This window comes from Ursus maritimus, unplaced genomic scaffold (genome assembly GCF_017311325.1).
Source record: "Ursus maritimus isolate PB19 unplaced genomic scaffold, ASM1731132v1 scaffold_23, whole genome shotgun sequence".
Classification (NCBI taxonomy): Eukaryota; Metazoa; Chordata; class Mammalia; order Carnivora; family Ursidae; genus Ursus; species Ursus maritimus.
In genome coordinates, this window is record NW_024424786.1 from 47407101 (window position 1) to 47418967 (window position 11867).

An 11867-nucleotide genomic window follows, 5' to 3' on the forward strand; every position below is an offset into this window, starting at 1 on the left:
AGAGATGAGCACGGAGAAGGGTGCGTACAATGAGGTGGCAGCTACTTGAGCTCAGATGGCCAGGGAACACCTCCGCTAGCCTGGGTCTTTGCGTTATCTTAGATGAGACTCAAATACAAACTTCAAAAAGCAAACGGTGGCAGAAGAAAAAGGAAGGTGGTGGAGAGGGGGTGTGGCCAAAATATCACTATGAGAGCCTTGGACAGTGTGCAGGACCCCATGGGCTCACCTGCAGGTTCCTGGGTGCTTGCTTACCTCCATGAGGCACAACAACTGAATTTTCCTCAGAAGCTGGGGTTCGTTGGCTGCTAAATCAGGCTGGAAGGTAGAAAGACCTCAGTTACCTAACCTGGGCTTTGAAATTCCTTCTTCAACAGATCGAACGAAAAGAAACTTGGCATGTCCAAACACCTTGTACAGCAGGGTCGTGGAGGCTCGCTTCTCTCAGGACACCGTTACCTGGCGTCTCCCTGAAAAGCCGTGCCCCACGTAAGACAGCATTTACAGTGTAAGATTTACCCTAATGCCACAGACACCAGGGGGCAGGACCCAGGTGCAGGCATTTCAAGGAGACTCTTGGCACAAAGAAAGGCAAGGAATGACCCGTCCTGTGCCTGAGCAGGTCCAAGTGCACTGCCTGCTCGGTCAGCTCCGTGTAAGTGGAGCCTCCGAGGAACACACTCCTTAAGTTCCAGGGAGTTTTCTGGACTGAAAGAGCAAGTTATTAAGTTGTCATGAAAACCAGCACTGTCACGAGAACCGCACAGTCTCCTTGCAGGAAGGCCACAGGTTACTGCTGAGCAGAGACAAAAAAAAGAGAATGGGTTCCCTGATGCAAACATTTAGGAACTCATACCCCAACACAGGCAGCCCTCCAGGGATACTTCTGCCACAGGTACGGGACAGGTCAAACTCTTCAGAAGTGCCCACTCCCCCAAATGGGCTCTCACTGCTTAGACACACAGCGCTGGCAACGCACTTCTGAAGTTCTTATGTTTCTACAGCCAGCCATCTTTCTTTCCAAGTGGCACACCTGTTTCTTTCAAAGATCGACACACGGACTGTAGTCACGGTTGGCTGGGCTGGTTTTCTGCCTCTTCACAGCCCGTTTACATCTACTCGGCTCTACTATCTGTGAATTCCACAAGTTTATTTTGAACTTTGAGAAAACTGAAATTTCAGAAAAGTACAAAAACAATCATCCCTATCGCTACGAACAATTTTAGTAATATCTGCTTCCAATAATCTCATTTAAAAAATAAACTTACTATGAAAGTTCAGGTCCTTGTTAATACCTCTTCTCCCTGATCCATACCTCCCAGAGGCTCCTCTCCTTGCCTAGTGCCCTCTCCCCTGCTGACCCCTTTCCCTCTACACTGACCGCTCCCTCCCTGCACAGACTGTCCCGCCTTCCCGCACTCGAGGCTCTCCCCGGCTCTCATCACTCACTCACTTTGGTCTCACCGACCCTACTTCAGGTCAGCAACATGCTAAAAGCTTCCTTTTCCTCTGTTGAATACACTCTTCTCATATTCTGCACTTGGCTAAATTCTACTCACAACTAAGATCAGATACAGAGCATTACTTCTTTTGGGTCCTTGGTGACGCCCCCGTCACCCAGATGACACTCCCCTGTCATATTCTGTTATTAGCACTGAGCACTACCATAGTAACTGAATTACTGCCGTAACTAGCCACTTAACCACCTGCTCTGAGAGCAAGACCGGCCTGTCTTCATCTCCTGTCTCCCCAGAGCCTGCTGTGTAGAGGGAAGGTGCACAGCAAACGTGTGTTAAATCAATGAACAGACGCAGGACGAAGGCGAGCCAGGGGCACTGCAGGAGCGCTCAGCCGTCCTTCCCATGACTGACCTGCTGGCCCCAGGCGGTCTTCAGCGTCTGGAATCTCTCCACGTTGCCACTGTTAAAGGCGTAAAGGGTGTCAATCAGCCACTGCCGGTCGGTGCTCCTCAGTGATTCCAGCACGGGGTGCATGAGCTGCGAGGAGGAGATGGTTAGCTGACCACAAAATCAGTCTCCCCGTTGTTAAGAAATCTGTGCCCAGGGTCCACTTACGAGTTCTCCAAAGTTAAAAACTCCCTCGCCAAGCAGTCCTGCTAGTCCCAGCGTGAAAGCTCTCTCCTGCTGCTCAGACACTGCGGCAACAACACACCTCCAGTGACACCCAGTTACGAGAACCAGTCCTGTTTGGCTTTAAAAATCTCATAAAAAGTAAAGAAACCATTCCCTGTAATGGTCATATCACAAAGCCTTAACACGTTGGTTTTTTAAAAATTTTTTTATCTTTTATTTTTATTTTTTAGAGAGGGAAGGTGGGGAGGGGCGGAGGGAGAGAGAGAATCTCAGGCAGGCTCCATGCCCGGCGCAGAGCCCGACAAAGGGCTCAATCCCAGGACCCTGAGATCATGACCAGAGCCCAAACCAAGAGTCAGATGCTCAACCGACTGAGGCCCCCAGGCGCCCCATTAGTCATCGCTTAAAGTACTAGATTAACTCAAATTATACCTGGAACCACGTGTGCAGGTTTTGTGGGAAAGACATTCATTCGTTTACTTATTCCTACCCAAATACGTGACTCTATTTATATTTTCAGCTAATCTACTTCCGGGAAGAATTACCTCTTATTTCTCTTAAAGTCACCTCATCTAGCCTCTTTTCAGAATAGAGTGAGCCTAACTCCTTGTTCCCATACAATCCCCTCTCCTGACCGTGCTACTTGCTTTTTCCAATGTTTCTCTCGAGATGCAAGAATTAAAACTGCACCCAATTTTAGGGGTTGCTGGTCTCCACAGCTTCAACAGTGTACTGTGAGAAACACCTAAAATGGGCTCACATTTCTTTTCTAAACACACTCCTTGCACTTTCCCCAAAATGTATTGTTCACTTTTCTTTCCATTCCTCAGATCCTTGAAAGATTTCTGTGAGGTGTTCCCCTGGATCTTGTTCAGTTTCCGGCACAAGATCTCAGGTACCGGGTTTCACCGTGCCCTTCTTGCTGCAGGGGCCCAGACGCTGACACTGCTGGGCTTCTCACAAAGGTCTCTGATTCAGAGAACAGGGAAGACTGGAGAAGGACCAGCGAGGGGCTACAGGGCGCAGTCTTGTTTTCACCTGAGCTGAATTCTGAAGGCAGCCCCGGGGAGAAACTGACGGCTGCATGGCTCTTTCTACCCTCTACCACCTGTGCTCTCTTCAACGAGGGAGGGATACACCAGAGTAGCTTCTGAGACCTGCTACCATGCCTCAAAAGCGTGCTCCTTCGACGTGGACTTTAATGGCTCCATGTTACCTGGCAGATCCTTGATGTCGACGCAGCCCAGAAACCGCAGGGCATCTTTGTAGTAGGCCGCGTGGTTCCCGACCGTTTGGTAGTATTTACTGGAGAGGTCGTAGAAGCGACTGTGAACCGACGTCACACCAGGGAGGCTGCTGAGCATCTCTTCCACATCTTCAATTGTTTCCTAAACGCAGGAAGCAAGGTTGCCCTTCTTTTTAGCTTAAAGCACCTTTAAGGAAATACATGACATGAAGGCTGACAGACAGGACTATGTGAAAATGGAAAATTTCAGCTCATCCAAGACACACAGAAAAGAGAACAAAAATAAGCTACAGACTGGACAAAGGTACTTACCGCACAGGTAACCCGCAAGGGAGTGTGACCAACACTATATACAGAACTCTTACATATCAACAGGAGGACGGTAACACAAAACAGTGAGCAAAAGAAAAGATATCAACAGGCAATTTACGGAAGTGGAGACACGAATGGAGTGGTCAATACATCCCCAATGAGATGGCATTTCATCTCCACCGGATTGGCAAGAATTAAATAGTCTGAAAGTATCAAGTGCTGAAGACTCGGAGCTTTGGAAGTGCTAGGGGAGTGTGAGCCATCGTGGAGAAAGGTCTGACCACATCTGGTAAAGGCGTAAAACACACACCGTATGCCTGTAGCCTCACCTGCAGGCACACGCGCTGGTGAGGAACCAGGCACAGAAGTGCTGATAACTAACAGTACTGTTCGTAACAGGAAAACCCCGGAATCCCTTCAACAGGACACTGATGCACAGGCTGTGAAACAGTCATAACAGCAGAATACCAAATAATGGGAAGAATGAATGGGTCACAGGTATCAGCACGATGACTCTCACACCTCACACCGAGCCAGCCACTCAAAACAATACTATGTATCACTCAGACTTACACGCCCTATCTAGCGAGTGTCAGGAGCCACACAAGCACGAGGAACACCACACACGCGCACGGGAGCACTGCTGGTGCAGGAACGTGCTCTGAGGGCCCAGCAGCTCCAACCGTGCAGTGCTGCTTCATTCCTAAGCTGGGTGGGGTACGCGGACACCCACGACAGAATTCTTTATAGTATTCTCTGGCTTTTGACATGTCTTAAATATTCAGAGCAAAACGCAGTAAGTATGTATGCAGGACAGGACTGGGAAGCAACAAAACATAAGAAAGGTTATTTTAGGGCAAGGAGAACATCAACACTTACCCCAATATTTTCTTAAATATTATGGTTACCAAAAAACCCAAACCCAAATCCAAACTCAACACAGGTAGTCTCTACTTTAACAAGGTGGACTGGCCACATAAGTTGGTCTTACTGCCACCCATAACCACATCCATCCCCCAAATTACACTAAAACGGAAATAACAAACAGAGAGAAAACTTCTACAAGGATTAGAAGGCAGAGGGGGCAAAGGAGCAGCCTGTGACCTGTCGTGGTGAGTGGGCTGACCCTGGTCAGTGAGGACCCATGTGGACAGTCGGAGGCTGTCTGGAACCCTCCTGCTGACAGATGTGCTGTGCTTGCCCAGGGCAGTCCCCTTATGTTAAAGGGTAATAGGCCTCATAGCAGCAACTGACTCTTCACGGTTTTGAAAAACAAAATACAAAACTGCACGCGTGCACACAGACTGATGGGGCAAAGAAATGTCGGCAGTGGGAGCGTGCGAGAGGATGTATGAGAGTTCCCTGTGCTACGTTTGCAACTTTTCTATAATTTAAAATCACTTTAAAAGGTAAAATGGAGAAATAGGGTTTTCCCCCCATAACTCTCACCAACTTTGTAAACCAAAGACAAACCTGTGTTACAGCAACCTTACCTTTGTGACCTGTAGGTCCCCGATGTTTAATTTTAGAGCTCCAATCGCAGTTTTACACAGGATCACTGCCTCATCGCTACTTTTCACCTACAGACATCAGAGACAAGGGGACCTGAGAAGTGTGGGCAGGAGACGAACAAAACATCTGCACGCTGGCTTCACTGACACGACTAGAGACACGCCGGTCTCTACAAGGTGTGTACAGCGGGCACAGACACAAAACTGTAAGTCACACATATTCTAAAGATTTGGCTCAGACTTCACATTTACCTTTTCACGAGTCTTTTCCAGAAAAGTAAGAGCCACAGTAGGGTCTAGAAAAGGCAGAAGAACAATGTCAGAAGAACCACCAAAGGGGCATCTGTAGAGACTGGTTCCTACCAACCACAACACTTAGGGTAATCTCTAGGGTTAGATCATAAAATATAATAAAAACGTGACGTAAAATCTGGCATTTTCTATCAAAACGTAAAAGTTCAATTAACTTATATTTCAGATCATTTTAATCACCATTTGGATCTTCTCCTTTACGACACAAAACGAGACTCACCAGTCATCTGTCTGACTACATGAAGAATGATTTCTACCAGGGACAAAGGGTTCACCCTGAAATAAAAACCAGCAGCCTCTGAGTGTCACTAAGCATCAATGTTTCCATGTTCAAAGTAAAAAACCGATAAAGGTGTTTTACCTGTGTTCAAATTCACTGATGAAGTTTTCATAAAGCTGTGGAACCAAAACACGCACAGTAATTACAGAATGTCTTTCATTCTGCAAAATCAGACATGCCCGCCATGCCCACCACGTAGCAGGCACTGCAGACATGTTGGTGAACTGACAGGACACCCATATTTGAGTTTATTAATCACCAACGGATTACTGAAGAAAGCTATGATTTTTTTCTTGGGAATTAGATCCCTGACCTGTAAGAATCTCCTAGAGAACAATTCCTATATTCTTTCTCCAAAGTATTTTAGGTAAAACAGACTATCAGTTTGAAAGATTCACTAACCTTCAGATTTTAGAGGGTTGCAGCCTCCATTACCAAATTTATTAGCCATTCAGCAAACACCTGAGTACTGACTCAGACTCTTTGCTAGGTACTACAGACACAGAATGTGTAAAATAAAAGTTGGGCTTTCAAGGATTCCTGGCCTAGTAGAGCAGACTTGTAAAAAAATAAATGACAACACTATGAGTTTACAAGCCAGGAAAAAATCCCATGTGGGTGGATCAGCCAAAAGGTGAGGTTCCGAAGAAGGTTATTCCAGAAGTGGTGATAACTGAGTTTTAAGGAAGGAAGAGGAGTTAGAGAGCTGGACACGCTTGGAATGGGAGAGGAGGTATGGAATTGGGAGAACATTCCAGACAGGAGCAAACATGCGCAAAAGCACTGAAGAAACACTGCACTGTTTTAGGAGCACTTCTGAAGGACACAGACAGTGGGAGGCACTGGGGCTTGTCCTTGTCCTGAAGGCTAGCCGCAGCCAGTGGGAACACATGGTCACACTTCTCCTTTAGGAGCATGACCGGGGGCAGGGAGGACAGGGAGGGAACAGAAGGAGGGACAGAGACCAGCTGAGGCTACCGGTCAAGACAGGAGAGCGAGGGAGCCACAGCAGTGAGGGTGGACAAAGGGTCCGAGAGATTCGCTGGTCACAGGGAAGGGGAGCTGACAATGACCTCTGAACTTATCGCTGGGTAACTGGGCAAAGTGGGAAGAGGGAGCCTCCAGATGGGGTCAACTTGGATAAGGAGAGTCTGCAATTCCTCTGGGATGTGAAGATAGAAAGTCCCTGTGAAAGAAAATGTGGTGTATATGCACACAGAGTGTGGGGTAGTATTCAGTCATAAAAAGAAGGAAATCCTGCCATTTGTGACAACATGGATGAAACTGGAGGGCATTTTGCTTAGTGAAGTAAGTTAGACAAAGAAAGACAAATACTGTATGACTCAATTCTACGTGAAACCTAAAAAAACTGAACTCATAGATACAGAGAACAGATTGGTGGTTGCCAGAGGCAGGGGGTGGGGGTGCAAGAAATGGCTGAAGACAGTATGTCCGGTCATAATCAAGTCCTGGAGATAAAATGTACAGCACGGTGTCTACAGTTAACAATACTGTGCTGTATATTTGAAAGTTACTGAGAGAGTAGATCATAAAAGTTGTCATCACAAGAAGAAAAAAAGCATAACTGTGAGATGGATGTTAACTAGACTTATTGTCACCATTTTGCACATATACCTATACTCCACACCGTACACTAATACAGTATTATACGTCAATGGTCTCTCAGTAAAACTGGGGGTGGGTGGGTAGAAATGTCCCTACAGCAGCCAGTTAGTTATTTAAATCTGGCACCTAGCACGGGGCACCTGAGTGGCTCAGTAGGTTAAGCGTCTGCCTTCGGCTCAGGTCATGATCCCTGGGTCCTAGGACTGAATCCTGCATCTCCCTCTGCCTCTGCCTGCTGCTCCCCCTGCTTGTGCGCGCACTCTCTCTCACTGTCTCTCTCTGTCAAATACATATATAAAATCTTTAAGAAAGATAAATCTGGCACCCAGCAAAGAGCTCTCTAAATAAAATGGCTTTTTCATTACAAAGGACTATTTCAAAGATATCTTCTTCATTAAGAGGGTATTCTCAACTTTTCTGACACCCGTTATAATTTTGCAAAAACCCATCCAAAGAAAAAAGAAACTCAAAATTACTACTGGTCACTGCAGGTTCATGAACACTACGTGTCTGAAAGTTGTGCGGGCTGAGTCCCAACAATTTTTAAAGGTTTGCTTGCCCACTGACACAGTAAAAACACCAGTCTGCTGACCTGAGTAAGTGTTATGTTACAGGGGGTTGAGGGAATATTTTGCTCTGTATAGAAAGTGATTTAAAGACAAGAAAGTAAAGGATAGAGATGAATAATCATGAATTATTCATTGCTATGATATAGAACCTTAGGGAACAATATTAAGACAGCTCTAATTTATCATTTTCCCACATAATCCAGAAGACAGAATGCCCAGTAAAATCTTTAGGTTTACAGATGAATAGAAGTTCCTTGGAAGGAGTGAAATGTCAAACTGGTGGGTATAAAACACAAGAAAATCTTAGGATCCCAGGTGGTGGGGTAATAAGGGTTAGCTTCACTGTGAGCACATATAAAGTAATGTATCCAGGGCAAATAACTCAAGCTATCAAAAACTAGTTTTTGGTTCCAATGCAGGTTTAAATCTCTGATTCATTCAGAATCTGAGAGAAAGGCATCAAAGAGTAAGACGCCAAGAAAGACTGTAAAGAGTAAGCTACCAGTGAACAAATTGGTGGGGGTCTGTCAGGGAGTGTGGGGAAGGCTGGGGCAGAGAATGGTTTCCCCCCCACCTGTTGACAAAATTCTAAAGGGCCCTACTACAGAGGATTTTCCCCTGCAAACCTCCCCACCGCCAAGTGAAGCACAGAGGCTCCATCTTTCACACCACCCAAGACAAGGCATTTTGGCAAGCAAGCAGATCAGTGGGAGGGAAGGACGCGGACTGATGACACTTGTCTACAAGGTCTCTATGGTTCTCTTCCATTATCTCCTACCCCACCCTCCAATGAGTTTGCACTTTGAATTTCTGAGTACGTTTCCAAAAGTACAGTACTGAAAAAAAAAAAGTCTACAAACAGTAAGATACAGGGCATCCTATGCTATAAGACAGCATTTTAGGCAGGGATTTTATTATTTTTTTTTAAAGATTTTTTTTTAATTTCTTTATTTGACAGAGACAGCCAGTGAGAGAGGGAACACAAGCAGGGGGAGTGGGAGAGGAAGAAGCAGGCTCCTAGCAGAGGAGCCTGACGTGGGGCTCGATCCCAGAACGCTGGGATCACGCCCTGAGCCGAAGGCAGACGCTTAAAGACTGCGCCACCCAGGCGCCCCTAGGCAGGGATTTTAGAAGAAGCCAGACTGTATTTGACGACTCTTCTACCACCTGTTGGCTGTGATCTCCGGCAAGTTACTCAATCTCTTGGTGTTAACTTCTACATCAAATGAATAGGGTAACAGTAGTGCTTATATCCCAATGTTGTTGTAAAGAGTAAATGAATAAATATACAAAACCCTTAGAACAGTCCCTGACATACTGACGACTGAGTAGGTATAATGCATTAATAAAAGCCCACCTATTGTTTTTAAAAGTCCTTTATATTTATATAATCTGACCTAGCATGGCAAATCATTTACCTTTATGAGGCCATCTCCTTGGGCAAAGCATGGGTCCTGCACAAAATCAAGCACCTGGAGTGTCAGTTGATGCCACAACCTGAAAAACATAAGGCCCTTAAGACCTATGAACTAATATCCAGTCACAGACACCTCCAGCCTTGATAGTCCTATCAAATAACAAATAGTAGCCAGTCTCTACTGTGTAACAGGAAGAAAGCTAAACCAGGTGCTAATACACCGGAGCTCTTTTCCTCGCTCTGCTATTCAACGGTATGTCACCCTGGAGATCATCTTTTTAATTACCTCAAGAATTACTGTGAGGTTTGACTGAAAACAAGAATTTGGAATCACACATATCCAAGTTGAAATCCTGGCTCTTCTACTTAACAGCTGAGTATCTCGGGGAAGGAGCTTAAAGTGAGCTTGTTTCCTCCACTATAAATGGGATGAATGAAGGGTTAAACAGGCAAATGAATAAATCCTCTAGAAAAGTGACGGTACATTCGAAGCCGAAGTCTAATTTTTAAGAATGCAAATAAAACGCTAATAGCAGAAGGCTGCTGAACATCACCCAAATATATATTCATTTTCTATGTAAGAGGCACAATGCTTAACGCTAGGGTTGTTAACAGGGAAGTTGTTACAGGTGTACTTTCCTATGGAACAATGCTAGCCACTTATTCTATTCGTTTGAAAAGAGGCTGGTGCTTGGCAACAGACAATTTGTCAAAAAAATTCATCCTAAGTAAGCCTAAACTCGGAGATCTCAGGGGCACAAAACCCAATATAAAATGTAACGGAAAGTAGGGACCATGGGAGAGGGGAGATGTGGTTGAAACCCAGGGTGTAACCAGCTGCAGAATCAAGAGGGAAAAAACAAAACTGCATTCGGCTCTGGTTTATCCGCTCCAGACCGCTGAGAGAGGGCGTAGACACAGCCACACCATACCAAGGCCAAGACACCAGGATCTGCTGTTCAAAATGCATGGCAGCCTTACCTCTGAAAGGGTGTTTGCTTGTTTGTCTGGAATCAAGAGCGAACAACCTTTAAAGCCCTGAACCCTTTTCGTAAGATCAGGGGAAGGGGAGTGCAGGAACTTCAGTCACAGCCCCTCGGTCAGGAAGGCAGTGAACCCTAGGCCCCCAAACTCTGCCTATGGCTCTGCCCCTCAGTCCCCGTGGGCTGTCACCCCTCCCCCTCCTCAGCGCACCTCTCCGGCCTAACTTGCTCCCACTCTCCGCACGCGGGGCTGAGCACCCTCGGTCCATCTAAGTCCCGCCCCTCCCCCCGCCGCCCCCTCTCTGCCTCGCTCTCCCATCGCTGGGGCCCGGGGCGCTCACTTCTTCGTGTAGAGCTCCTCCAGACGGTGCCACACGGCGGCCTGGCCGGGCCCGGAGCTCTGGCTCTGCTGTAAAAAGCCAGGAACGTCCTTCATGACGGCAGGAAGACCCTGGGACAGCCGTACAACGGAGGTGTGAGCGCCGCGGGAATGGCCGCCGGAAATGCTCACTCACTTCCGGCCCTCGTCGCGCGAGGCAGGCCGGGAGCTCCCCGGCGGCGGGCGGCGGGCGGCGCGCGGGGGTTGTCCGGGTAACCGCGCCGGTGCCTCTGAAGAAATTCCCTCCAGGGTTTGTACCCGATTTCCCGCGCAGCTGACCGTGGGATTCAACAGTACGAGGGCCTGGGGTCGGCCCGGCCATCGACTGGCTTTGTGGCCTCGGCCTTTGTGACCCGCAGGTTCTCATCTCAAACGGGGACCATGATAATAGTAGCTTAATAGTGTCTCGCGAGGACTGAGTGAAAATGTGACCACTGGCCGTAGTAAAGTGCTCGCAAAGTGCGCGCATCACCCTCCCGACTGAAGACGGTGGGAAAGCAGGATAGAGAAATGCTGGCTCCTGGTTTGGTCTCCAGGGCGAGAAGCGGGACCCCAAGGGGCTAGGAAGCCGCCCCCACCTGGCGTCCACCCCAGCCTGGGCTCGCGGGGTGGGGCGGGGCGCGCGGCGGCGGACTCGTGGCCCTTGGGGACAAGGTCGCGAGCGGGCGGCGGAGGAGCTGGGACATGGCTCGGTGGGCTCGGCCGGCTCTTTCCGCCTTCAGGCCCTGGCGCCCGGCAGGTGAGTGGGCCTCTTGGTTCGGCCGGACGGGCGGCGGCCCGGGGCGGAGACCAGCGCTTTGGCGCCCGCGCGTTGCTGGGGTTGCAAAGCAGGCCGGGTGCAGTTCCGGTGAGCGCGGGAGTCGGGTTTTTTTCCTTGCATGGTCGGTGGGACACTAGAAGACCTGAAAATGTGAAGTCCCTGTCCACGCAGCTCAGAGGGTATTCCGGAGGGCGCCACGGTAGCGGTTTCTTGTTTCTTAGGGGGTATTGGGATGAGTACAAGCAACACTTATATGTTAATTGTTGACACTGTTTAGGTAGCCTTTTTTTACTTAATATGTCTTGGACTTACTTTCATCTCAAAACATAAATGCTTTCTCAGTCTTTTGTACTGATCTGTAGAATTCCTTTTTTTTTTT

At 47.8% G+C, this 11867-nt stretch overlaps 2 protein-coding genes across 5 annotated transcripts in view; one reads left to right on the forward strand and one right to left on the reverse strand.

Annotated features, from left to right (window-relative positions):
- Positions 1 to 11867, reverse strand: part of PSMD13 (proteasome 26S subunit, non-ATPase 13) — a 14821-nt gene that overhangs the window by 1671 nt on the left and 1283 nt on the right. Inside the window, exons 1-10 of one of the 3 annotated variants that reach the window (XM_040639789.1) lie at positions 10691 to 10872; positions 9368 to 9446; positions 5836 to 5870; positions 5695 to 5750; positions 5415 to 5458; positions 5145 to 5231; positions 3310 to 3481; positions 2076 to 2155; positions 1872 to 1997; positions 256 to 318 (exon numbers count right to left, since the gene is read on the reverse strand). In XM_040639789.1, the coding sequence (XP_040495723.1) occupies positions 256 to 318; positions 1872 to 1997; positions 2076 to 2155; positions 3310 to 3481; positions 5145 to 5231; positions 5415 to 5458; positions 5695 to 5750; positions 5836 to 5870; positions 9368 to 9446; positions 10691 to 10785 (837 nt within the window). In that variant the 5' untranslated portion in view covers positions 10786 to 10872. Of the gene's footprint in view, positions 1 to 255; positions 319 to 1871; positions 1998 to 2075; positions 2156 to 3309; positions 3482 to 5144; positions 5232 to 5414; positions 5459 to 5694; positions 5751 to 5835; positions 5871 to 9367; positions 9447 to 10690; positions 10873 to 11867 lie in introns of those variants that run through there. The other 2 variants (XM_040639791.1, XM_040639790.1) reach the window with 2 other exon arrangements.
- Positions 10953 to 11867, forward strand: part of SIRT3 (sirtuin 3) — a 22144-nt gene continuing 21229 nt past the window's right edge. Inside the window, exon 1 of one of the 2 annotated variants that reach the window (XM_040639779.1) lies at positions 10953 to 11467. In XM_040639779.1, coding sequence (XP_040495713.1) covers positions 11413 to 11467 — 55 coding nt within the window. In that variant the 5' untranslated portion in view covers positions 10953 to 11412. Of the gene's footprint in view, positions 11468 to 11605; positions 11688 to 11867 lie in introns of those variants that run through there. The other variant, XM_040639782.1, reaches the window with a different exon arrangement.